Here is a 23,992-nt window from a genome sequence, read left to right on the forward strand (position 1 = left end):
TACAAGAAAGGCTTGGGAACTTTTTTATGCTGTTTTTGCTCAAAGCATGCTGGAAAAGCACAAAGGAAATCACAGTACATCACTGTTCCAAGTCAAAAACCTGCAGCACAGCTTAAATTAGTTAGAAATTAATTATCAACAAAGCTAAGCCCATTGTGGGTGGATGTAACATAAGTAAGAGATGATATTACTTGAAAGCTCTTGGAAGTTCTGTTAATCATTGCTGGTTTTCTCTAGCAATGGTACTTGTGGGCTGCAGCCCTTCCATGGACATACAATCAAGGAGCTGGAACTGGCTGTGCTGTGAGAGTGGCATTCATAGCTTACCAGGAACTCTTTTGGGGCACAGAATCATAGAGTGGTTTGGGTGGGAAGGGATAAGTCCTGTACCATGAGGGTGCTGGGATGCTGCAACAGGTTGCCCAGGGAGTTGAGGTCCCATCCCTGGAGATCTTCAAGGTCAGTGTGGCCAAGGCTCTGAGCAACCTGATCCAGGGAAGGATGCCCCTGCTGACTGCAGGGGGGTTGGGCTGGATGACCTTTGGAGGTCCTTCTAACCCAAACCATTCTATGGTTCTTTGATTCTGCTGTACCTTGTACAAAACCATCATCATGTCAGTCACCTGATTTGCACAAAAACCTTTTGAATTTATTTTTCAATTACAGGTAAGGAGCCTAGACTGTCACATTCAGATAGATCACTTCTGTTACATGTTTTGAGCCCTGCTGCTTTTTCCCTAGCTGTAATCAGACCCACAGCCAAGAGCAATGCAGGAGATGTTCTACACCCCTATATACACTGAGTGAATCATAGAATGGCTCATGTTGGAAGGGACCTCAGAGATCATCTACTCCAACATTCCCAGCATGGGCAAGGACATCTCTCAACTAGACTTAGCTGCTCAAGGCCTCATCCAAACTGGCCTTCCAACACCTCCAGGGCGGAAGCATTCACAACCTCCCTGGGCAACTTATTCCAGAGCCACATCCTTGTACTGAAGAACCTCTTCCTGTCTAAATCTACTCTCCCTCAGCTTCAAACCATTCCCCCTTGGCCTACTGAAGTCCAAAGAATCTTGTGGTGTCTGTATAAGAGCAGTATAAAAGGTTTAACACCACACTCTGAAAACAGCAACACATCCAGTCAAGAAAAAAACAGCAAGAAAGTAATTTGTCTTATTATTACAGATTGTGCTTACCTTCCCCTCCTCATCCAAAGCCAAAAGGTTACTACTGGTTATTTGTTTATGAAACAACTACTCTAAACACAGAGAATCAGCTCTTGTTAATGGTTGTTTTCCCTCTTGGTTTCAAGAAGGCAGCAACTTGCCTGTTCTGAGTCCATTCTAAAGCCTTATTCATCAAGACTAATCCTATTCATTTGGAAAACCAACACTAGAAAAAAAATCAGGAAAAAAAACAACTGTCTTACCTTTGCCTGCTGTAGCCAGGAACAAATGAAGTAAAAGGACTGCTAGAACAATCCTGAATCTCAAGAAAACCTCCTGTATTCTGCCAACACAGCAGTGCTGTTTTCCCCAGGCAACCATTCTAGAAGAAAAAATAAATAGACCACAGTGACCAGGAAAGGAAAAAAAAGACAAGTGCAGGTGTGTAGATATTATGCCAAAGTGTTTCCAACCCAAGAGGGTCAATTTTTTCGCCCCTGTTCTATTGGACGTGCATCAACCAGAAATTCACAAACACTCTGTAGGATGTGAAGTCACTGAGAAAGAAAGAACTGTTTACTGCAAGGGAAAAAAAACCCAACCCCCATAAAAACCCTCCCTCAAGCTCTGTTTCTCCAAAGACTTAGAAATACATCAGAGCACGGCCAAAAGCCTTTCCACAAATTACAGACTGATAAGGGTTGGAAGGGACCTCTGAAGATCATCTAGTTCCAACCCAGATAGGTTCATCTAGTTGCACAGGATGGTGTCCAGGCAGTTTTTCAATTATACCGGAGAAGACCTCACAACCTCCCTGGGCAACCTGTGCCAGAGTCTCACCACCCTCACTCTACAGATTGTCTTCCAAATCTTCAGTCTAAATCTGCCATCCTCAAGCTTCAACCCATTTCCTCTCATCCTATCACTCTTAGCCCTTGTCAAAAGTCCTTTCCCAGATTTATTTTAGCTCTTTCAGGTACTGGAAGGCTGCTCTAAAGGTCTCCCTGGAGCCTTCTCTTGTCCAAGCTGAACAGCCCCAACTCTCTCAGCCTGTCCCCATAGGAGAGGTTCTCCAGCTCTCTGATCATCTTCATGACCCTCCTCCAGCAGTTTCATGTTCCCCTTCTGCTGGAGGCCCCAGAACTGGAGGCAGTGATTCATATGGGGTCTGAGCAGAGCAGAGGGGCAGAATCCCCTCCCTGTGCTGCTGCTCTCCCTGCTCTGAATGCAGCTCAGCACACAGCTGCCTGCTGGGCTGCCAGGGACCATTGATGGCTCGTGGGGAGTTTGTCACCAACCGACACCCCCAAGGCCTTCTCCTCAAATCTCCATAATTTTTGCAGTAGGATGAAAAACCTTCACAAGCAAATCTAATCAAGTACAACAGCTACTGGAGCCAACTACTGAGCCACCCAAGTGTGGGAAAGCATTCTGTGCACAGCTTATGGGTAAAGATATAACCAGTTGTCTTCACTCTCTCACCATGCTCAAATACCAAGAGTTAACTGCTTGAAATAGAATACAATCAATTATCCTGTGCTCAGTGGGCAAAATGGAATTGCAGAAAACAGAATCACAGCATGTTGGAAGGGACCTTGAAAGATCATCCAGTCAAACCCCACTGCCAGAGCAAGAGGACTAAGAGTATGTCACACAGGAACACATCCAGGCAGGTTTGAAACATCTCCAGAGAAGGCTCCACAACTTCCCTGGGCAGCCTCTTACAGGTCCCATCACCCTCACAGGGAAAAAATTTTTGCTCATATTTCCATGGAACTTCCTATGCCTCAACTTCTACCATTGCCCCTTGTGCTGGCATTGGGCATCACCCAGCAGAGCCTGGCTCCAGCCTCTTGGCACTCATGCTTTACATATTTATAAACATGAATGAGGTCACCCCTCAGGCTCCTCTGCTCTAAGCTAAAGAGCCTCAGCTCCCTCAGGCTCTCCTCATAAGGAAGATGTTCCTTTCCCTTCATCATTTTTGTGACTCTGTGCTGGACTCTATCAAACAGTTCCCTGAGGCCTTCCTTGAACTGTGAGGCCCAGAACTGGACACAAGGTTCCAGACGTGGCCTCACCAGGTCAGAGCAGAGGGGGACAAGAACCTCTGTCATCTTACTAACCACAGCCCTTAGAATCCACCCTGTCCACCAGGATCCCCAAGTCCCTTCTCCCTGTGCTGTCCTCTAATAGGTCACTCCCCAACCTATCCTGGTCCATGGGGTTGTTTTTATCCAGGTGCCAGCCTCTACACTTGTCCTTGTTGAATTTCATTCAGCTTCTCCCTGCCCAACTCTCCAGCCTGTCTGAAAAGCAAGGGCTCAGGCACAGATTTGTTCCTTCTTGTTTGCTCTCCATGGAGACTGAGTTATTTTGACCAGTGACAGTCTCGTAGCATTGGTACCCAGGTTTCACAACACTTCAGACCATGCCATTAATTTGAAAGTGAAACTACAACTGAGAGAACTTTTCTTCAAACCAGAGAACAAACATTGCAAAATGGGATGGGTGGTTGGTAGGTTGTATCAGAGGTGCTGCAGCTCTGCACTAACACCACCTTCCCTGGAATCTAAAGAAGTTGCTGGAAACCAAGGCAAGAAGATGGTATAAAGGGGAGCTCTACATTCCTGTTATTACCACTAATTAGCTGTTAATTGTTACCATTGATTACTATCGACCTCATCATCATTACACAGCCAGTTCTGATAGAACTGTCCTTCTACCCAGTGGGAGTTGGAGGTTCTGCAGGAGAAGTTACTGAAATCTAACAGGTAGACTAAGACAAGCACTGACAGGCACTCTGCTGCAGAAGGAAGGGCAGAATAGAGGGAAGAAGGTCAAAAGCTGTCAGCAACTTCCAAGAGCAGGCAAAAAGTGGAAACCAAAGCCAGCAAGGCTTTCTACTGCCTTCACTCTGTTATACCCAGTGTTGTACCTCTGAAAGATCACAGAATCACAGAATGTTAGGAGTTGGAAGGAACCTCCAAAGATCATCCAGTTCAATCCCCTTACCAGAGCAGGAGCACCCAGGGCAGTTCACACAGGAACACAGCCAGGAGGGTTTGGAATATCTCCAGAGAAAGAGACTCAACAACCTATCTGGGCAGCTGGATCCAGGCCTCTGCCACCCTCACAGGCAAAAAGTTGTTCCTGATGCTTCCGTGGCACCTCCCCTGCTCCACCTGGAACCCAGTGCCCCTTGTCCTGTCCTTGGACATCCCTGAGCAGAGCCTGGCTCCATCCTTCTGACACTGCCCTGCACATCTTTATCAACAGGAATGAGGTCACCTCTCAGGCTCCTCTGCTCCAAGCTGCAGAGCCCCAGCTCCCTCAGCCTGGCCTCTGAAGACAGATGTTCCACTCCCTGTTTTGTAAAGCCTTTCAGCTAGCAGTCAGACACAGGCATACCCAGTAAAAGGCCTTTGAAGTGCCTCAGGAACAAACACAACTGGAGCACAGAGGAGATGGAGTCTGCTCCTTTGCAACGAGCCTCAAGAAGGACTGCACAGTGCAAAAATGCAATGTGAGAAACCTGGACTGCTTTCCAAATGGGTATCCAAAGGTCACATAGCTTCGAAGAGACACAGGGACTCATCTTGAGCTGCTGCTTGCCTTGTAATACAGCAGATGTAGTTGCAACAGGATTAAAGCCATAAAAGTGCAAACCACATGCACAGCTGTCCTTAGTGTGTATTGCTAAACTACTTTTTGAAACATACATTCAACTTTTACAGTTCCTGTTGAAGGTCTCTGTCTACTGGCAGTAGATAATTATTAGTCCCTTCATGTCAAGTCTTAGCCAGAGCTGGTTCTTGATATCAACATGTAAAATGTGGGTAACAGAAACTTATGCTGGAAAACATGACTCAAAGTACTAAGTTATCTACTTCTAACCATGCTGCCTGCTGCTGCACCTCAACCTCATTTGTTCAGGGCACATTTCCTTAATCTATACTTTTGATGCTCATTCTGCCTACCTTTGTAGTTATCCCCTGCTAAAATCTTGGGTTTAAATAAGCAGACTGAATCACAGACTGGTTGGAAAGGACCTTGAAGATCAACTAGTTCCAAGTCCCTTGCCATAGGTAGGAACACCTCCTCCTACATCAGGTTGTTCAAAGTCCCATCCAATCTGGCCTTGAACACATCCAGCCTTGAAACCTCCAAAACTTCTGTGGGCTACCTGTTTCAGCACCTCACCACCCTCAGAGACGAACTTCTTCCTCATGTCTCATCTCAATCCAGCTTTGTTCAGTTTGAAGCTCATCCTGTCACTCCATGCCTTTGTCAAAAGTCCCTCTCCAGCTCTCCAGTGGCCCCTTTCAAATTCTGGAAGGCTGCTCTAAGGTATCCCTGGAGTTTTCTATTCTCCAGGCTCAAGAACCCAAATTTCTCTGCTTGTCTTCACAGGAATAAACCTTTATTAGAATAAACCAAACCAGGTTGGAAGAGACCTTCAAGATCATCGCGTCCAACCCATCAACCAATCCAACCCACCCAAACAGCTAACCCATGGCACCAAGCACCCCATCAAGTCTCCTTCTGCACACCTTCAATGACGGCAACTCCACCACCTCCCCGGGCAACCCATTCCATAGCGCAATCACTCTCTGTATAGAACTTCTTCCTAACATCTAACCTGAACCTCCCCTGGCACAGCCTGAGACTGTGTCCTCTTGTTCTGGTACTGGGTGCCTGGGAGAAGAGACCATCATCAGCCTGTCTACAGCCTCCCTTCAGGTAGTTGTAGAGAGTGATAAGGTCTCCCCTGAGTCTCCTCTTCTCCAGGCTGAGCAACCCCAGCTCCCTCAGCCTCTCCTCATAGGGCTTGTGTTCCAAACCCCTCACCAACTTTGTTGCTCTTCTCTGGACTCGTTCCAGCAAGTCAACCTCCTTCCTAAACTGAGGGGCCCAGAACTGGACACAGTACTCGAGGTGTGGCCTAACCAGTGCAGTGTACAGGGGCAGAATGACCTCCCTGCTCCTGCTGGCCACACTGTTCTTGATGCAGGCCAGGATGCCATTGGCCCTCTTGGCTGCCTGGGCACACTGCAGGCTCATGTTCAGCCTACCATCGACCAGTACCCCCAGGTCCCTCTCTGCCTGGCTGCTCTCCAGCCACTCTGACCCCAGCCTGTAGCACTGCATGGGGTTGTTGTGGCCAATGTGCAGAACCCAGCACTTGGATGTGCTCAGTCTCATGCCGTTGGACTCTGCCCATCTGTCCAGCCTGTCGAGGTCCCTCTGCAGAGCCTCTCTACCCTCCAGCAGATCAACTCCTGCCCCCAGCTTGGTGTCGTCAGCAAATTTACTGATGATGGACTCAATGCCCTCATCCAGATCATCAATAAAGGAGAGGTGCTCCAGCCTTCTGATTACATTTGTGGCTTCCTCTGGACCTATTACTTTGCCATTTCTATCTTCTGAGTCAAAGCAGCTCCTTGCCTCTATGTCCCAGCACACCCAAAAGATCTGCAGGAGGAGTTTGCTGATGAAACTTTTGGCGAGGGCTGGTGGCTGTGACACCATAGAATCATGGTATTGTTAGGGTTGGAAAGGACTTCAAAGATCTTCCAGTTCCAACCCCCCTGCCATGGCCAGGGACACCTCACACTACAGCAGGTTGCACACAGCCACATCCAGCCTGGCTGCAAAAACCTCCAAGGATGAGGCTTCCACCACCTCCCTGGGCAACCTGTGCCAGTCTCTCACCACCCTCATGGGGAAGAACTTCCTCCTAACATCCAATATCAATCTACCCATTTCTATTCTCGCTCCATTCCCCCCAGTCCTCTCATTCCCTGACACCCTACAAAGTGTCTCCCCAGCTTTCTTGTAGCCCTCTTCAGATACTGGAAGGCCACAATTAGGTCTCCTCAGAACCTTCTTTTCTCCACACGAATAGCCCAAACACCCTCAGACTGTCCTCATAGGAGAGAAGCTCCAGCCCTCTGCTCTTCCTCCTGGCCCTTCTCTGAACACCTTCCAGCACCTCCAGATCCTTTCTGTAATAGAGGCTCCAGACCTGGACACAGTGCTCCAGGTGGGGTCTCACCAGAGCAGAGTAGAGGGGGAGAATCACCTCCCTCAACCTGCTGGCTATGCTTCTCTTGATGCAGCCCAGGATGTGATTGGCTTTCTGGGCTGAGTCCACACTGGTGGCTCATGCTCAGCTTCTCATCCACCAGCTGGTGCCCATCAAAGAATTTACTGAGGAGGAGGAGGGTAAAATGAACAGATTCATAGCATGGTTTGGAAGGCACCCTGAAGATCTGGCAGTTGTGCTGTGACAGTCTGCATGATTCCAAGCAGGTGATAAAAGGCAGGAAAGAGCAAGAGAAACGTTGTACTGCCAGGTACACAAGAACCTCTTGAAACCTTTAATTACTTTCAGAAATATAAGACTGTAAACTTCTTCCATCAACCCCTTCTATTTTTCCAGACTGGAACCAAAATGTAGTAAAGTTTTTTATGTTATTTTTAAATGTTGGCTGCAGCAAGCCAGATGTAATAGGGAGGACATTTATGTTGGAAAGTCTTAGGTCACTGTGAATTTTGGCACTTGGAGGATTCACTGACTTAACAGCAGAAGTAACACCATTGAGTTTAAAAAATGTTGTTCCACTGGGGTAGGGGTTTTTTAAAGCATTTTTTTTTTCCAGCAGGCAGCAATAAGGTTATTACTGCCTGATAATAGCTTGGTTTTCATTAATTTTCTGCAGTGGATCAAAGGCTGCAATGTTCTACACGCAGTCACTTCATGCAGCACACTGACTTGTCCTCCAGCTGCAATGGTGGAGTCAGTTCAAGGGCCTTCCAAACATGTTGTCCTGAGATCAATCTTAAAATCTTTGAGAGCAGTAAAGTGGTTTATTTTTAATAAGTTGGATCAGAGAAAGCAGCAAGCCACTTAGCTACAGACATCAATCCTCTGCAAGACTCACAGCTCACTGTTTCAGTCCTTCACAGCAATCAACAGGAGGAGGATCTCTCCAAGAAAACCATTCTTTTGCTTAGTCACTGGATCACAGAATAGCTCAGGTTGGAAAGGACCTCAGAGCTCATCTCCTCCAACCTCCCCACTATGCCCAGGGACACCTCTCAGCTAGACTCAGCTGCTCAAGGCCTCATCCAACCTGGTCTTCAACACCCCCAAGGAGGAGGCAGCCACAGCCTCCCTGGGCAGCCTATTTCAGAGTCTTATCACCCTCACACTGAACAACTTCTTCCCCAGCTCCAGTCTAACCCTGCTCTGCCTCATCTTCAAACCATTCCCCCTTGTCCTCTCTCTGGACATTCTCATGAAAAGTCCCTCTGCAGCCTTCCTGGAGGATCCCTTCAGGATCCCCCCAGAGTCTTCACTTCTCCAGGCTGAACACCCCCAGCTCCCTCTGTCTGTCCTCACAGCAGAGATGTTCCAACCCTTGGATCATCTTTGTGGCCCTCTTTGGATCATCTTTGTAGTCCTTAGATTGCTGCAGGATATTGGTACTAGAAAGATGTTTTTAAATCTCATTTTACCTTATAAATCCCAAGCTGTGCAAACCAACATCCGCCCTCAGTTCAGCTCATTGATTTCCCCTTAGATTGATGTCCAAGTGTAAGCTTAATCATTAATGTTGGTGTAAGTGGATTCACCAGTGCAATGTGCTAATTCATGGCTCTCCACTGCTGACCTCAGTGCCAAAAAGTACTTTTGGTACTTAATTCTCTTACAGTAACTTGTGTTGTTGCACCTAGCACACAAATGGACATGAGGGCAACGTCAAGCAAGTTCCTCTTCCCCCTTAGCCAGGCTGGCTGTGTTTCACTTCCTCATATCCAGAAGTCACCTAGGAGATGAGCAAGAGGCCTCTTTCTGGTTCTTAATGAAAGTTTTACGCTATCCAGGATATCCTCTTGTGCTTGGTGTGTTCCCCCGGGAGAGCTGCATTATCTACACACTCTTTCAAATCTTCCAAAGTAAACTATAAAGCCCTTCAATGACACCACCTCAGCAGGCTTCTACAAAGAGTTTACACTGTACTGATGATGCATAAGAAGCAGACATGCAATAAAATAGTTCTGTTTGTCTCCAGTCTGGTTACCTCAACTACAAGCAGGTTGTTTACATTTTTGTTAATAGAGAGGTAGAGAGGTGCATAGCATCCATGGGAGGGAAATAAGAGAAGTGCTCTGCAAAACAGAAGACAAAGTATAACAAAGACTGCCTTTAATTTGACATTAATTAAAGGAATGCCAGACATGCACCTTGAGCTATGTGAAAGGGAGGAGGAAGGGTGTGCAAAGATATAAGCAGAGAAAACCCAGACAAATCTGAAGTTTTGCAAAACCTTTACATTCAGTAACAGGACCTGAATTGGATAGAGAGAGAAAAAGAAAGACAAAAACTTTCCTCAAGCTGGAATATTTAAAGCTGTGAACAATGTAAGCAGGCTGAAAGGAATCAAGTGAGGGCCAGGACAAACCCTGCACAAGCAGACATGCCAAAAAGACAACTGTTCAGCTCATGATTGCAATTTTCCTACTTGTAAAAAATGAGACCTTCATTTCCTTCATTTTACTGTAAGGAGGAGAGCAGGAAGAGGGGGAGAATAAATAACTCTTTCTGCTCAGTTTACACTTTCCTTCCCATGCTCTCTTGGCTTGGACAGCAGCACCCTAAAAAAGAAATCATACTGGGATTTCATCCAAAGCTTCACTTCATGGACTTCACAGGTATCCTAGACCTTGCAGTTGGAGCTGTTAACACTTGTCTGGAAGCTAAGAAGCAGAATACTTAGTAGAGATTTTGTTTGGTTGGTTGGCTGGTGGTTGGCTTTCGGGTTTTTTTCCCCTCTTAAACAACCTCTCACACTATTCTAATCAACAGCTCAATGATCAAAATTAAGCTTGTACCAAAGAAGTAGAGCTCATCAGTTTTGAAAGATGGCTGCACTGAGCACCTGGTCAAGTCCCACTAAAACTCTGCTTAGGAATAAGGCATCACTACCCCACACAGCCTAAGAAAATACAGTCACTTTGGCACCTTGGTCTTCATGTGAAAGACAGGTTTAGGAGTCACAGAATCACAGAATTGTCAGGGTTGGAAGGGACCTCAAGGATCACCCAGTTCCAACCCCCCTGCCGTGGCCAGGGACACCTCACACTACAGCAGGTTGCTCACAGCCACATCCAGCCTGACCTTAAAAACCTCCAGGGGTGAGGCTTCCACCACCTCCATGGGCAACCTGTGTTAGTGTCTCACCACCCTCGTGGGGAACAACTTCCTAATGTCTAATCTAAATCTCCCCTCCTCTATTTTAGATCCATAGCCCCCAGTCCTATCACTCCCTGACACCCTAAAAAGTCCCTTCCCAGCTTTCCCGTAGCCACCTTCAGAACCTGGAAGGCCACAATTAGGTCTCCTTGGAGCCTTCTCCTCTCCAGACTGAACCCCAACTCCCTCAGTCTGTTCTCATAGGAGAGGAGCTCCAGCCCTCTGCTTATCCTCGTGGCCCTTCTTTGGACGTGCTTGGAAACATAGATAAGGGTGAAAAAATGAAAAGAGTTTTTAATTCAAGCTAGATGAATACTTGGATTATTCTATAAATAAGTAATGATACAATAAAGTCCCTCAGACTACCAAATATTGACAAGTATTAGCAGAAACCCATTCACCCAGCTTATGCCCATAATTCATTTGGTGCAAGAGAAATAAAGATACTCATAGAATTGTAGAATGGTTTGGGTTGGAAGGGACCTCCAAAGGTCACCTAGTCAAACCACCCTGCAGTGACCAGGGACATACTCCACTAGATCAGGCTGCTCAGAGCCTTGTCAAGCCTGACTTTTAATATCTCCAGGGATGGGGCCTCTCATCTCATGCAAATTTCAGAAAGCATAAATAATATGAACTACAAAAAAATAATTAATAAATTCTAGTAATTTCCTCTAAATTCTACAGAGTGAAAGCACATTTTAAGTAGTCTCACTGAAAAGAGGTTGGAGCCAGGTGGGGGTTGGTCTCTTCTCCCAAAGAGCAAGTGATAGGACAAGAGGAAACGGCCTCAAGCTGCAGCAGGGGGGGGTTGGGTTGGACATGAGGAACAATTTCTCTCCTGCAAGAGTCGTCAGGCATTGGAACAACCTGCCCGGGGAGGTGCTGGAGTCACCATCCCTGGAGGTGGTCAAAAATCATGTAGACATGGCACTTGGGAACATGGTTTAGCAGGCATGGAGGTGTTGCATTGATGGCTGGACTCACTGATCCTGGAGGTCTTTTCCAACCAAAATAATTCTATGATTCTATTTATTTTCCATTCACTGTCTCGTCCAGTATAGCTGACATTCTACAATCTTCTTTTAAAGCAAGCAAAAATAAGCCACTCATGTTGCAAACTACATTTTTTTTTTGGCATGAGATGTTGAGCACAGAACAAATTTATTTCAGTAGCCAGTACAGGAGGACCTAGGCCAGGAGAACATCACTGTTTTAATATGACATTGGCTGAAAAGTGGCTGTTGTGTCAAACAATAATTAGATTCCTGGACTACACATATCAACAAAAGAAAAACAGAAAATGCTGAGGCTGGGATCTGCCCTGCCAAATACACTTCCAAAATCTTTATCAGTTCCACTACACATTGCCTGCAATGAAACTGTCCCTGAGTCGATGTGAGTGACACTCAACATGTTGACCACCTGTGGTATTCAAGATGTTCAGCTCACAGCTGGAAACAAATCCATGTGACTCATGCAGGGAGGAGTTTGAGATCCATTTCTTTGTCTTTGATTTCCTATGTCAACTACAAAGGATCTTTTGTTCACCCTGAACAACAATACATTTCAAAGATCTTTTGGCTTCAAAAGAATTCAGGACTCCCAAATAATTCAGTCCTATTAATTACCAAATAGTTACATAAATCTATCTTTCCATCATCTGCCAAACTGTTATTGCACCGGAAATTTATGAATGGAAAAAAAACCCCACAAGACCTTCATAATTCAAAGCATCTATCTAATAAACATGAAATGATTCACTCTGCACCTTTATTGCTCACAAGATGAGTAGTACCTACCAGTGTCCAGCAAGAAAACTAATATTCTCTAAATCCAGGCCTATGAAAAATAGAAGAAAGAGCAAAGGTTTTATTTGAACCTAGACATAACAATAACACTACCAAGCGGAACATTTATCACTTCAAGACAAATGGCAAGCATTATTCAGGCCAATTCTTCCATTGAAGTCAGTCAGATTATTTGTATGAGCTACCCTAATTTTGGCCTTCAGATAATCTAATTTATGATTTCACTGAAAACCTCAAATTCCAAACTCAAGTGTAGCGATTGGTTTTAAAGTTACAATGTGCTAGCCAAGGCCACTGATCATGTTACAGATTAAGCACTAAAAATTGTCCAAACTTAACAACAGTTATTCTCTCATGAAGCCCAAAACTTTCTCAGTCTGCCAGCATCCTAGTTATCAGCGGAAGACCTGACTAAAACTTTCTAAGCTGAGCCATTAACTTGAGAATGGGAACTCAGTGCTTTACCTCTCTTCAGCTAGCTCTCATTTGAGGCAGTTTCTGTTAGTGTATAGAAGTTTAAGACTACATTTGGAAGGCGCTGAAAGACATGCTCACAGGCTCCATCTGATCTGTAGAATTACCTTAAGATGCTAAAGTGATATTGATAAAGATACTACTAACATCAGTCAGTGAAGTAACATTAAGATACTAAAGTAATATTAATAAAGATACCACCAACATTAGTTATTAAGTAATACTAACAGGTACTAACATTAGTCAGTAAAGTAATATTAAGCCACTAAAGTAATAGCAATAGATACTACTGACTTTAGTAAAGAAATATTGCTACTGAAGTAATGTTAACATACTACTAACATTAGTCAGTAAAGTAATATTAAGATACTAATGTTATTAGATGTTACTAATATTAGTTAAGTAAAATTAAGCCACTAAAGTAATAGTAATAGATACCACTGCATTAGTAAAGAAATACTAAGATACTAAAGCAACATTAATATACTACTGCCATTACTCAGTAATGTTAAGATACTGGAGTAATAGTAATAGATACTACTAACATTAGTTAGTAAAGCAATATTACAACACTTAAGTAATATTACTAAAGATACTGCTACCATTAGTTCATTTGCTGTCTGACTGCCACAGCAGAAGTAACCTAATAGCAACTTGCAGTGTAAGTAGAAAATCTTGTGGCCCCAATTCAGATGTGAGCAAACTCTGTTTACAGGCAAGTTCTTTCCTGCAGCTTCTTCCAAAGCATTTCACTTTAGGTTGTCTTTATCACTAAATGTGCTTCCCCTGTCAAGACAAATTACTTGGAGGGCATCCCAAGCAAAGCCAAGTATTCTGTTCTTTAGTTCAATTCAGCAAACAGCTATCTCGTCACATGGCAGAGGACCAAATCCTGCTTGTTTCCCCAACTTAGTGTACTTTCCAGCTTGGGAAGCAAGGGCTACAGCTGTAAGTTTAAAGCATAAGAACAGGAACATCAACTTGCACAGAACTAATGATGATGTACAATTAGCCTATGCCAGCAAAAGGAAGAAAGGTGTTTGGAGTAAAGACAGACAACAGCAGCTTTACCTTCTCAGCACAAGTGGCAGAGCTCAAGACTCAACTAACCTGCTTTGAGGCGGGGTAACATTTAGATCTGCTTGCCTAGCTCATGCTGAAGCTCATTTTACTATAAGTAAAAGCATTACTATAAGTGATTTCACGTCAGTCAAAACCAGCCCGGGCTTGCACATGTTTAATTTGCTGGGCAGGCATCTCTGTGGAAGGCTACTGAGTTAGACGACAAACATTTCTTCAACATTTCCACATAAATCAGCGCAAGATAATCACACAGCAAAAGCAACGGAGTTTAGTCACAAATACTACCCACGGATGACAAGGCCTATCTATTTATGATTCTATTTGCAAAGCAAATAAGAAAATAAACACAGCAGGGAAAGGATGCTTCAAGTACACTTTGCCAGTGTAAAGGGACATGACAAAAAAAAGACCCAAAGTAAACCAAAACAAAGATTGTGCGCAACAGGTGACTGAAGACATTTTCAGTAGCGGTGATACCGGTTACTTTGCAGACTGTCGGAGAAACAAGCACCAGAAACTCTTGAGCTGAACATATCCCCAACGCCCATTGCCACTGCAAACGCGAGAGCGAAACCTGACCCAGCCTAGAAACACCGTCCCCACGGGACGCTGCCCTTGCTCCTTATCGCAAACCTCATTCAAACCCTACCCACGCCTCACTCAAAACTTTTAAGCTGATTTAAACACCTCACTGATTTTTGTGTCACCATGGATTAAGCGCTTAAAATAAGGCTGGAAACCGCAAAGATACCCTTCCACCGGAAGCAGCGAGAAATGTACCTGTTACAAAGAGCAATCTCCCTTCAAGACGACCTCGCAGACGTGTCCCCGCAGCCCCTTACCGTCGCCTCACGCCCACACCCCACCGGCCTTGCCGCCAGTCCCAGCGGCCCCCAACGGTCCCGGCCGCAGGCGGACCCCGCCCCGATCCCATGGCGCGCCTTGCGCTGGCGGGCGGATCTCCCCTCAGCCTCCCCCCCACCCCGGGACTGCACCTCCCTCCAGCAGGCGAAACCAACCCATAAGTGCCGCTCCGTGACCAAGCGGGAGCCGTGGGTTTTGGCTGCAGACGACCAAGCTCCTTGACCTGCCCTCCTCCGCCCGCCACCACCAGCCATGCAGGCAGCTTTCCGCTGGACCCCGGGGAGGGTCGGCGGGAAAGCCCAACCCCAGAGAGCCGCACACCTCTGCCGCCCAGCCCCGACAGAGTCGCGCACCTCTGCCGCCCAGCCCCGACAGAGCCGCGCACCTCTGCCGCCCAGCCCCGACAGAACCGCGCACCTCTGCCGCCCGGCCCCGGAGATTCGCTCACCTCAAGACCGGCAGCGCAGAGCGACTCACACTTTGTCAGCTGGACGCGGTGCGGGTCCCTCCTGGCACTCGAGGGCCCGCCGCCTCTGCCCCTGCGAGCCCAGCAGGCGCTCACCTGGCCCCGTGGGACCGCCCGTCCCGTCCCGCTCCCTGCCGTCTGCCCGCTCGGCACTGGGTGCGAGCGGACTCGGCCGCCAGCCCCGGCAGCTGGGGCAGCGGCTGGACGCAGCCAGGGGGCGGAGGCAGACGAGGGAGGTGCTGCGAGGAGCCAGCCGAGGGGGAGCTCCGCGCGGCAGGGACCGGCGGGGCCGTCTGGGAGCGGCCCCCGCGCCCCCCTCAGCAAGGCGGGCCCGGCAGGGGCTGCGGCTGCGGGGTGCCTCCCCGTCCGGCGGCCCCGCGGGTGCGGGCGGCGTCCCGGACCCATGTGGCAAGCGCAGCCTGGTGGGGCAGATGCTGAGAGGTGCGGCTGGCCGGAGGCAGGTTGGAGGCAGCGAAACGGTACCGGCTAGGTGGACAGGACACTTTCACAGAATTAACCGGGTTGGAAAAGAGCTTCGAGATCATCACATCCAACCTATTACCCAACACCACCTAATCAACTAAACCATGGCACTGAGTGCCTCATCCAGTCTTATTTTAAACACTTCAGGGACGGTGACTCCACCACCTCCCTGAGCAGCACATTCCAATGGCCAATCTCTGTGAAGAATTTCTTCCTACCATCCAGCCTAAATCTCCCCTGGCACAGCTTGAGACTCTGTCCTCTCCTGTCACTGGTTGCCTGAGAGAAGAGACCAACCCCCACCTGGCTACACCCTCCCTTCAGGTAGTTGTAGAGAGCAGTAAGGTCTCCCCTGAGCTTCCTCCCAGCTAAACACCCCCAGCTCCTTCAGCCACTCCACACAGGCCTTGTGCTCCAAGTCATCTCACCACCTTTGTTGCCTTTCTCTGGACATGTTCAAGCAACTCAACATCTTTTTGAATTGAGTGGCCCAGAACTTTGTAGCTGGGTACAACAAACTCAGCAGGGAGGAACTGCCACTCCGGTTTAACTGTTTTGAATTCCTTGGTGTACAGTGTGTTCAGCCTCTTTTCCTTGTATAACTGGCTTGACCCTTAAACAGACCTCATGGCATTAAGCCCTGGTATAGATAGAGTATTCCAGAGTTAGCAGCCTTCATTTGATTTTGCTTGAGGTTCATATCTGAACCTCCAGCCAGTTCAGGTTATTGATGGTGCAGAGGAACTTCACTTAGCCATCAGGACAGCAGCAAAGTGCAGCTGTGGCCCACCCCTTCCCTCTTTTTAATTGCTTCAGAGGAAGCATATTCTGTAAGTGCATTTTCAAGGACTTTCTTTCTTTGTTAATTGCTTAATCTACCCAAATATTTAGGAACTGCTCTCTGTGTGTGAGCTGGAGTACTGCTGAGAGGAACCTAGCTCCAGGGCACAGCTGGTGAAAGCAATTCCCACTGCACACCCTGAGGGAAAGCATGGATCTTTGGGCAACAGCTCCTCCATTCTCACTAAGATGTCAGGGGCAAATTCTACAACCCTCACAGACAGCAGGTCTCCCTGAGGGTGCACTGTGTGATGAGTCCATGTGATATGAGCATGGAACATCTCCTTGTGAGGACAGGCTGAGGGAGCTGGGGCTTGGAGCAGAGGAGACTGAGGACTGCCCTCATGCCTATTGATAAAAATGTGCAGGGCAGTGTCGGGAGGATGGAGCCAGGCTCTGCTCAGGGATGTCCAAGGACAGCACAAGGGGCACTGGCTGCCAGCTGGAGTAGAGGAGGTGCCACAGGAACAGAAGGGAAAGCTTTTTCACTGTGAGGGTGGCAGAGCTCTGGAGCAGGCTGCCCAGAGAGGTTTTGGAGTCTCCCTCTCCCCATAGATATTCCAAACCCTCCTGGCTGTGTTCCTGTGTGAACTGCCCTAGGTGCAGGGGGGGTTGGACTGGATGATCTTTTGAGGTCCCTTCCAACCCCTAATATTCTGTGATTCTGTAATAAGCAGGATGTCATACGATAAATACTGTCAAAGATGATCTGAAGTTAGATGAAGAGCTCTGCATCATTTTCCTTAGATCAGTGATGTCTTGGGATACTCTGAAGCAGGCATGTAGTGGAACATGAAGGTCCTTGACAGAAGAAACTTGTCCTGTGCCTGCTTCTGGGTACTCCTTCCCCATTCCTAAAGCACAAGACTGCAGGTTGCTTTGCCTTGTGATGTGTATGTGGTCAAACCCAGGGAGTTTATAAAATCATAGAATGATAGAATGGTCCAGGCTAGACGGGACCTCCAAAGGTCATCCAGTCCAACCTCCCCACGGTCAGCAGGAACATCCTCAACTAGATCAGGTTGTCCAGGGCCTCATCAAGCCTTACCTTGAATATCTCCAGGGAAGGAGCCTCAACCACCTCCTTGGGCAACCTGTTCCAGTGTTCCACCACCCTCATAGCTTAAGTAGGTTATGCTTTTAAAAAAGAATAAGCATAAAGTTAGGGGAATGATTGTTACAATGGGTTGTGGTAACCTAACAGCATTTATGTCAAATCTACTCAAAAGTAAAGCAAAAAGATCTTCTGCTGATTTCCATGGCACTGGGTTTCCTGGGGTTTTGTCATCTTCTTTGCCATGTTACAGGTTTCTGTGAACACCAGAGACTGCCTGAAGGTACAAAGAAGCAGTTAAAATGTTTACATTTCTCTGTTTAATGTAGAAGTGCAGCCCTCCCCTAAAAATCACTCATGTTGTGTTCTGTAATCTCTTACACTAGTTATGAGTCATGTGAATTGCAGATTACTAGGAAAACAAAATAGGTTAGGTGGCTTATTTTAAACTGATGGTAGCACTCAGGATTAAATAGAAGCATCTCTAAGTCTATTTTCTGCCTTCAACACTGCAAAGAGGTAAACAAAAAGTGAGCAGTTCTAGGATAAGGGAATGATACAGCCCAGTTGTGATGCTGAAAGGAGTTAAACTTATCAAGGGAGGAGGATCTTGGGCCTAATCTGAAAACTGCACATATTGAGCACAAAGTTGAGAGCTCAGTTTGTGAAAAAGAGACTGCCCCTGTTAAGAATTTGTGCCTGCCAAACAAATGTGGCTTTTGTAACACAGTTTTTGGAGGAGCTATCCCTACCTAACATTCTAATAGAACAACTACTTACATTCTTTGGTCAGAAAGTGGCACATCGGTGAGGATACCATCAGTGTAATCTTTGCTGAATGTTAACTGAACCAATACGGAAAAGAAATCTCTTAGACAGCATTAAATAAGGAGGTTTAGTCTATCCAGCTGTGATTTTGAACATGTTGTCATACTATAAGTGCAACACCCAATGTCCAGTTTTCTTTTGACTGATGCAATGTCTTCATTAAAACAAACAAACAAAACAAACAAAAAAAAAACCACAAACAAAAAAAAAAAAAACAAAAAAAAAGAAACTAAGATCCAGGAAGGCTATTAAAATAACAACTAGATCTCTGTGCTTAATTTCTAAGCCTCAAGTCACAAAAGAAATACTCATTTCCTGGGTGCAGGTGGATGAGAAGCTCAACGTGAGCTGCCAGTGTGCACTTTCAGTCCAGAAAGCCAACCAGAGTCTGGGCTGCAGCAAGAGAGCTCCACTTTGGTGAGACCCCACCTGGAGTACTGTGTCCAGTTCTGGAGCCCCTATTACAAGAAAGATCTGGAGCTGCTGGAAGGTGTCCAGAGAAGGGCCATGAGGCCAGAGCTTTTCTGCTATGAGGACAGGCTGAGAGAGCTAGGGTTGTTCAGTCTGTAGAGGAGAAGGTTCCAAGGAGACCTAATTGTGGCTTTCCAGGTTCTGAAGGTGGCTACAGGAAAGCTGGGGAGGGACGTCTTAGGGTGTCAGGTCGTGATAGGACTGGGGGGAATGGATCCAAGCTAGAGGAGGGGAGATTTAGATTTAGACATTAGGAAGAAGTTGTTCACCGTGAGGGTGGCGAGACCTCAGGGAACTGCTTGAAAGAGTCCAGCACAGAGCCACAAAGCTGCTGAAAGCAGTGGAAGATCTCCTTGTGAGGACAGGCTGAGGGAGCTGGGGTTCAGAGCTTGGAGCAGAGGAGCCTGAGGGCTGCCCTCATTGTTGGGGATAAAGATGTGCAGGGCAGTGTGGGGAGGACAGAGCCAGACTCTGCTCAGGGATGTCCAATGACAGGACAAGGAGCACTGGGTGCTAGCTGGAGCAGAGGAGGTGCCACAGGAACAGAAGGGAAAACTTTTTTCCCTGTGAGGGTGAAATTGGAATTAAAAGTGAATGGAGCACAAACTGCAATGTGAGAAATTCCTTTCAAACATAAGAAAACCTTTTTTTATGATGAGAATGATCAAACAGTAGAGCAGATTGCCCAGAGAGGTTGTGGAGTCTCCACCCTTGGAGATACTCAAAAGCCTTCTGGATGCAGTTCTAGGCAACATGCTGCAGCTGCCCCTGCCCTGAGCAGGTCATTGGACTAGACAATCACCAGAGGTGTCTCTGGCCTCAGCAGGTCTGTGAAGCTGTGGGAAGAACTGCTGCTAAGACTCTGCTTTTCCTCAGCAGAAAACTACACTTTTGACCAAGCAAAGGACGATGACCTTTAAACTGTAAAGGACCTGAAGTGGATGAAAGGCTGCCATACCCCAAAGCCCAGACCCAGGAGCTAATTAACATTGTGGGAAACTACAAAAAGAGAGTTGCCAAGGAGAGCAGTTCTGAAGAGAACACCTGGAGAGAGGACTATAAAACCTTTCCATTCTCTATTTATGGCACTCGCTCTCTTTATATTGTACCAACATTTGTATTTCCAGTCAAAAACAGTTTAAAGGAGTTGTAACTTGTCTATAAAAAAACGAGTCTGTGTGGCTCTTGGCAGGCATTCTGGGAACATTTCACTGTTTCATAGAATGGCCTAGGTTGGAAGGGACTTCAGAGATCATCTACTCCAACATCCCCTCCATGGGCCGGGGCATCTCTCAACTAGACTCAGCTGCTCAAGGCCTGGGTCAGGGCAATGCCAAGCACAAACACAGGCTGGGTGAGGAGTGGCTCAAGAGCAGTCTGGAGGAGAAAGGCTTGGGGGTGTCAGCTGATGACAAACTCCCCAAGAGCCAGCAATGGTCACTGCAAGCTTTGCAGACAGCTGTGTGCTGAGCTGCATCCAAAGCAGGGAGAGCAGCACAGGGAGGGGATTCTGGCTGCAAGGTCTGGGAAGGGACTTTTGACAAGGAACAAGGGTGATAGGATGAGAGGGAAAGGATTGAAGCTTGAGGAGGACAGATTTAGACTGGAGATTAGGAAGAAATTCTTTCCAGTGAGGGTGGTGAGACACTGGAACAGGTTGCCCACAGAGGCCCCTCCCTGGAAGTGTTCAAGGCCAGGCTAGATGAGGCCTTGAGCAACCTGGGCTGGTGGGAGGTGTCCCTGCCCATGGCAGGGGGGTTGGAATAAGATGATTTTTAAGGTCCCTTCCAATCTAAAGCATTCTATGAATCTCTGTGTGATGGAAAAGGATAATAAAATGTTAGGCAGCACTTTGGCTATTCATTTATAGACCAAAGCTAATATTTCAACCTTTTTCTATATACCTCAGGTTTGTTTTGTTTTGTTTTTTTTTTAACTAAACATGTTTTTATTTAATCTTTTCAGATGTTAACAGTGATGCTGATAGGTCATTCTTGGTGGTACGAGAAAGCTCCTTGCCTAAGTGAACCACAGAGGTTTTAATAAACCTCAGCACTGCCATTAGTGGTAATTGACTGACACTCTGAAGGCTCTGTGAAGAAAATCCACCTCTTGTTTCCACCTAGGTCAAATATTTTGCCATATTAAATATTAAACAACCTATAATTGAGATGAAAAAAGAAGGACATAAAGCCTCCAGTGCCAGGAAATTATTGTTTTCTTTTCTCCTTATGTGCCTGTCTCCTCAAATAAAATTGTGAGAATGGTTTGGGTTGGAAGGGACCTCCAAAGGTCCAACCCCCCTGCAGTCAGCAGGGACATCCTCCACTAGATCAGCTTGCTCAGAGCCTTGTCCAGCCTGACCTTGAAGATTGCCAGGCGTGGGGCCTCAACTAACTCCCTGGGCAACCTGTTCCAGTGTTGCAACAGCTTCATGGTGCAAAACTTGTTCCTCACATCCAATCTGAATCTGCTCTGCTCTCATTTCAAACCATTGTCCCCAGTCCTGTCCCTGCAGGTCTTTGCAAACAGTTCCTCTGCAGCCTTCTTGTAGCCCCCTTCAGGTACTGGAAGGTTGCTCTTAGGTTTTGCTGGAGCCTTCTCTTCTCCATGCTGAACAGCCCCAACTCCCTCAGCCTGTCCCCACAGGGAAGGTTCTTAAAGCCTCTGATCATCTTTGTGGTCTCCTCTGTAACCACTCCAGCCATTCCACGTCTCTCTCATGCTTGGGGCACCAGAACTGGATGCGGTGTTCCAGGTTGTGTCTCACAAGAGCAGAGTAGAAACGCAGAATCACCTCCCTTGTCCTGCCTGTAACACTTCCTTTGATGCATCCCAGGATATGGGAGGTAGAAATGCACTTAGTCCTCTCTTTTGGGAAGGAGAAGCACATTGCTTAGGACAAGTATTGGATGATTATGTTGGATACTTTTCATGTTCAATAGCATCAGAGAATGACTTTTAACCTGAGATACACAGCAAAAGTGAGGACCTATCTGATTCTTCTCCATCAACAAATATGTGATTTCCACAGGAAACCAATTTACACCTGACTTTATTTCTAGGGACTTTTCTGTATGGGAAGTTCTTTTCCCTGTCTCATTCTTTGGTGACTGTACTAATTATAGCTTAATTTTTGTAAGGATGCAAAATACCCTTCAGTAGTGTTGGCAGAACTTTGTTCTGCCTGTCAGGAAATGCCCAGTATGGGCCATTGTACCTCTAGCAAAGTAATGAGCAGGGTCTTCTTGATGCCACTATCAATTTGGTTTGCCAAAGAATGACTAAGGTCTTAGGAGGACTTCCCTTTAGTCCTCTATATTCAGAAAGGTCCATTCAAAATTAAATGATCCTGGTAAAAAGTATTTGTGCTAAGTTCCTGGGTCAGCAAAATACCTACCCATGACTGTGGCCACGGAAGCAAATAAATAAATAAAAAGCACCAAATACAATACAAGTCTGGAAATGAGTAAGTTACAGCTTCAGTAAGTTCTGCTTGGAGCAGACTAGAATGGATAGAGACACAAAGAATAGAGACTAGAATGGTCAGAGGCCCCAAGCTGCTGCAGGCAGTGGAAGATCTCCCTGTGAGGCCAGGCTGAGGGAGCTGGGGCTTGGAGCTTGGAGCAGAGGAGCCTGAGGGCTGCCCTCAGTGCTGGGGCTGAAGATGTGCAGGGCAGTGTGGGGAGGACAGAGCCAGGCTCTGCTCAGGGATGTCCAAGCACAGCATAAGGGGCACTGGGTGCCAGCTGGAGCAGAGGAGGTGCCACAGGAACAGAAGGGAAAACTTTTTTCCCTGTGAGGGTGGCAGGCTGCCCAGAGAGGTTGTGGAGTCTCCTTGTCTGGAGCTATTCCAAAGCCACCTGGATGTGTTCCTGTGTGAGCTGCCCTGGGTGCTGCTGCTCTGGCAGTGGGGTTGGACTGGATGCTCTCTGGAGGTCCCTTCCAACCCCTAACATTCTGTGGTTCTGTGAGTCCCTTTTCCAACAATACTGTGGAATAAAAGAACAATAGAATGAAAAGATAAGCAAGAATGGGGATGTTGGTACTCTGAGAGTAGAATCTAAATTCTTTTTCTCAGTAGTTGTGTTTGGCCTTTACATTCCTCATTATTTTAAATTGATTGCACACTGAGATTCAGATCTGTAGTCTCTGCATATGAAATTTCATGAGGTATTGTCTTGGTAGAAGCTTTCCTACAGTAATAGAAGAGCTCATCTTATACCTTCTAATAAGTTCAGGAGAGTCATATTTGCAGAGTCTTCTGGCAATACAGTCTTGGGTACCTTGCATCATTTTTGCCTTCTAAGCTTTCTACTTAGCCACATATTAGTTGTGGTTTCTTTCTGTGCTGCTAAGTTCATTTTTCATTTTATTCAATGGTTTAGTGCATTCAAATATTGCCCCCCCAGAAATCCTCTCATTTCAGAATAATTAGGCATATTAAATTAATGATTGACTCTTTAAAATATTCACTTAATCTTCAAAGGGCTGTCTTCAAGATTTGGCTTTCATAACATTAAAATATGTATGGAAGTCAAAGCCAGTGACGGGGAGGAAGAACTGCCCATTGTAAGTGCAGATCAGGTTCGTGATCATCTGAAGAACCTGAAAGTGTTCAAGTCCATGAGACCCGACGGGATACACCCATGGGTACTGAGAGAACTGGCAGATGAGGTTGCTGAACCCCTCTCTATTATATTTCAAAAGTCATGGCAATCTGGTGAAGTCCCCACAGACTGGAAAAGGGGAAACATTGCCCCCATCTTCAAAAAGGGTAAGAAGGAGGAGCCAGGGAACTACAGGCCAGTCAGTCTCACCTCTGTGCCTGGAAAGATCATGGAACAGATCCTCCTGGAGTCACTACTCGCTCAAAAGAATAGTGAAGAGGTGATTGGGAACAGTCAGCATGGCTTTGCCAAGGGCAAATCCTGCCTGACCAACCTGGTGGCCTTCTATGAGCAGGTGACAAAATTAATAGATGAGGGGCGAGCAACTGATGTCATTTACCTGGACCTGAGCAAAGCCTTCGACACTGTCCCGCACCACATCCTGGTCTCCAAACTGGTGACACATGGGTTTGATGGGTGGACCACTAGATGGATAAGGAACTGGCTTGATGGCCGCACCCAAAGAGTGGCTGTCAATGGCTCCATGTCCCAGTGGAGGCCAGTGACAAGCGGAGTC

The 23,992-nt window shown here is 46.6% G+C and overlaps 1 protein-coding gene across 4 annotated transcripts in view; it reads right to left on the minus strand.

The window, feature by feature from the left end:
• The window catches only part of ADGRG2 (adhesion G protein-coupled receptor G2), a 71,270-nt gene extending 56,004 nt beyond the window's left edge, over window positions 1-15,266 (minus strand). For 3 of the 4 annotated variants that reach the window (XM_068144743.1, XM_068144742.1, XM_068144739.1), the window contains exons 1-2: window positions 15,112-15,266; window positions 1,433-1,551 (exon numbers count right to left, since the gene is read on the minus strand). In XM_068144743.1, the coding sequence (XP_068000844.1) occupies window positions 1,433-1,550 (118 nt within the window). In that variant the 5' untranslated portion in view covers window position 1,551; window positions 15,112-15,266. Of the gene's footprint in view, window positions 1-1,432; window positions 1,552-14,579; window positions 14,699-15,111 lie in introns of those variants that run through there. The other variant, XM_068144740.1, reaches the window with a different exon arrangement.
• Window positions 15,267-23,992: the final 8,726 nt, after the last annotated feature.

This window comes from Melanerpes formicivorus, unplaced genomic scaffold (assembly GCF_026170545.1).
Source record: "Melanerpes formicivorus ecotype bairdi unplaced genomic scaffold, bMelFor1.0.p_v2 SCAF_11, whole genome shotgun sequence".
NCBI classification, from domain to species: Eukaryota; Metazoa; Chordata; class Aves; order Piciformes; family Picidae; genus Melanerpes; species Melanerpes formicivorus.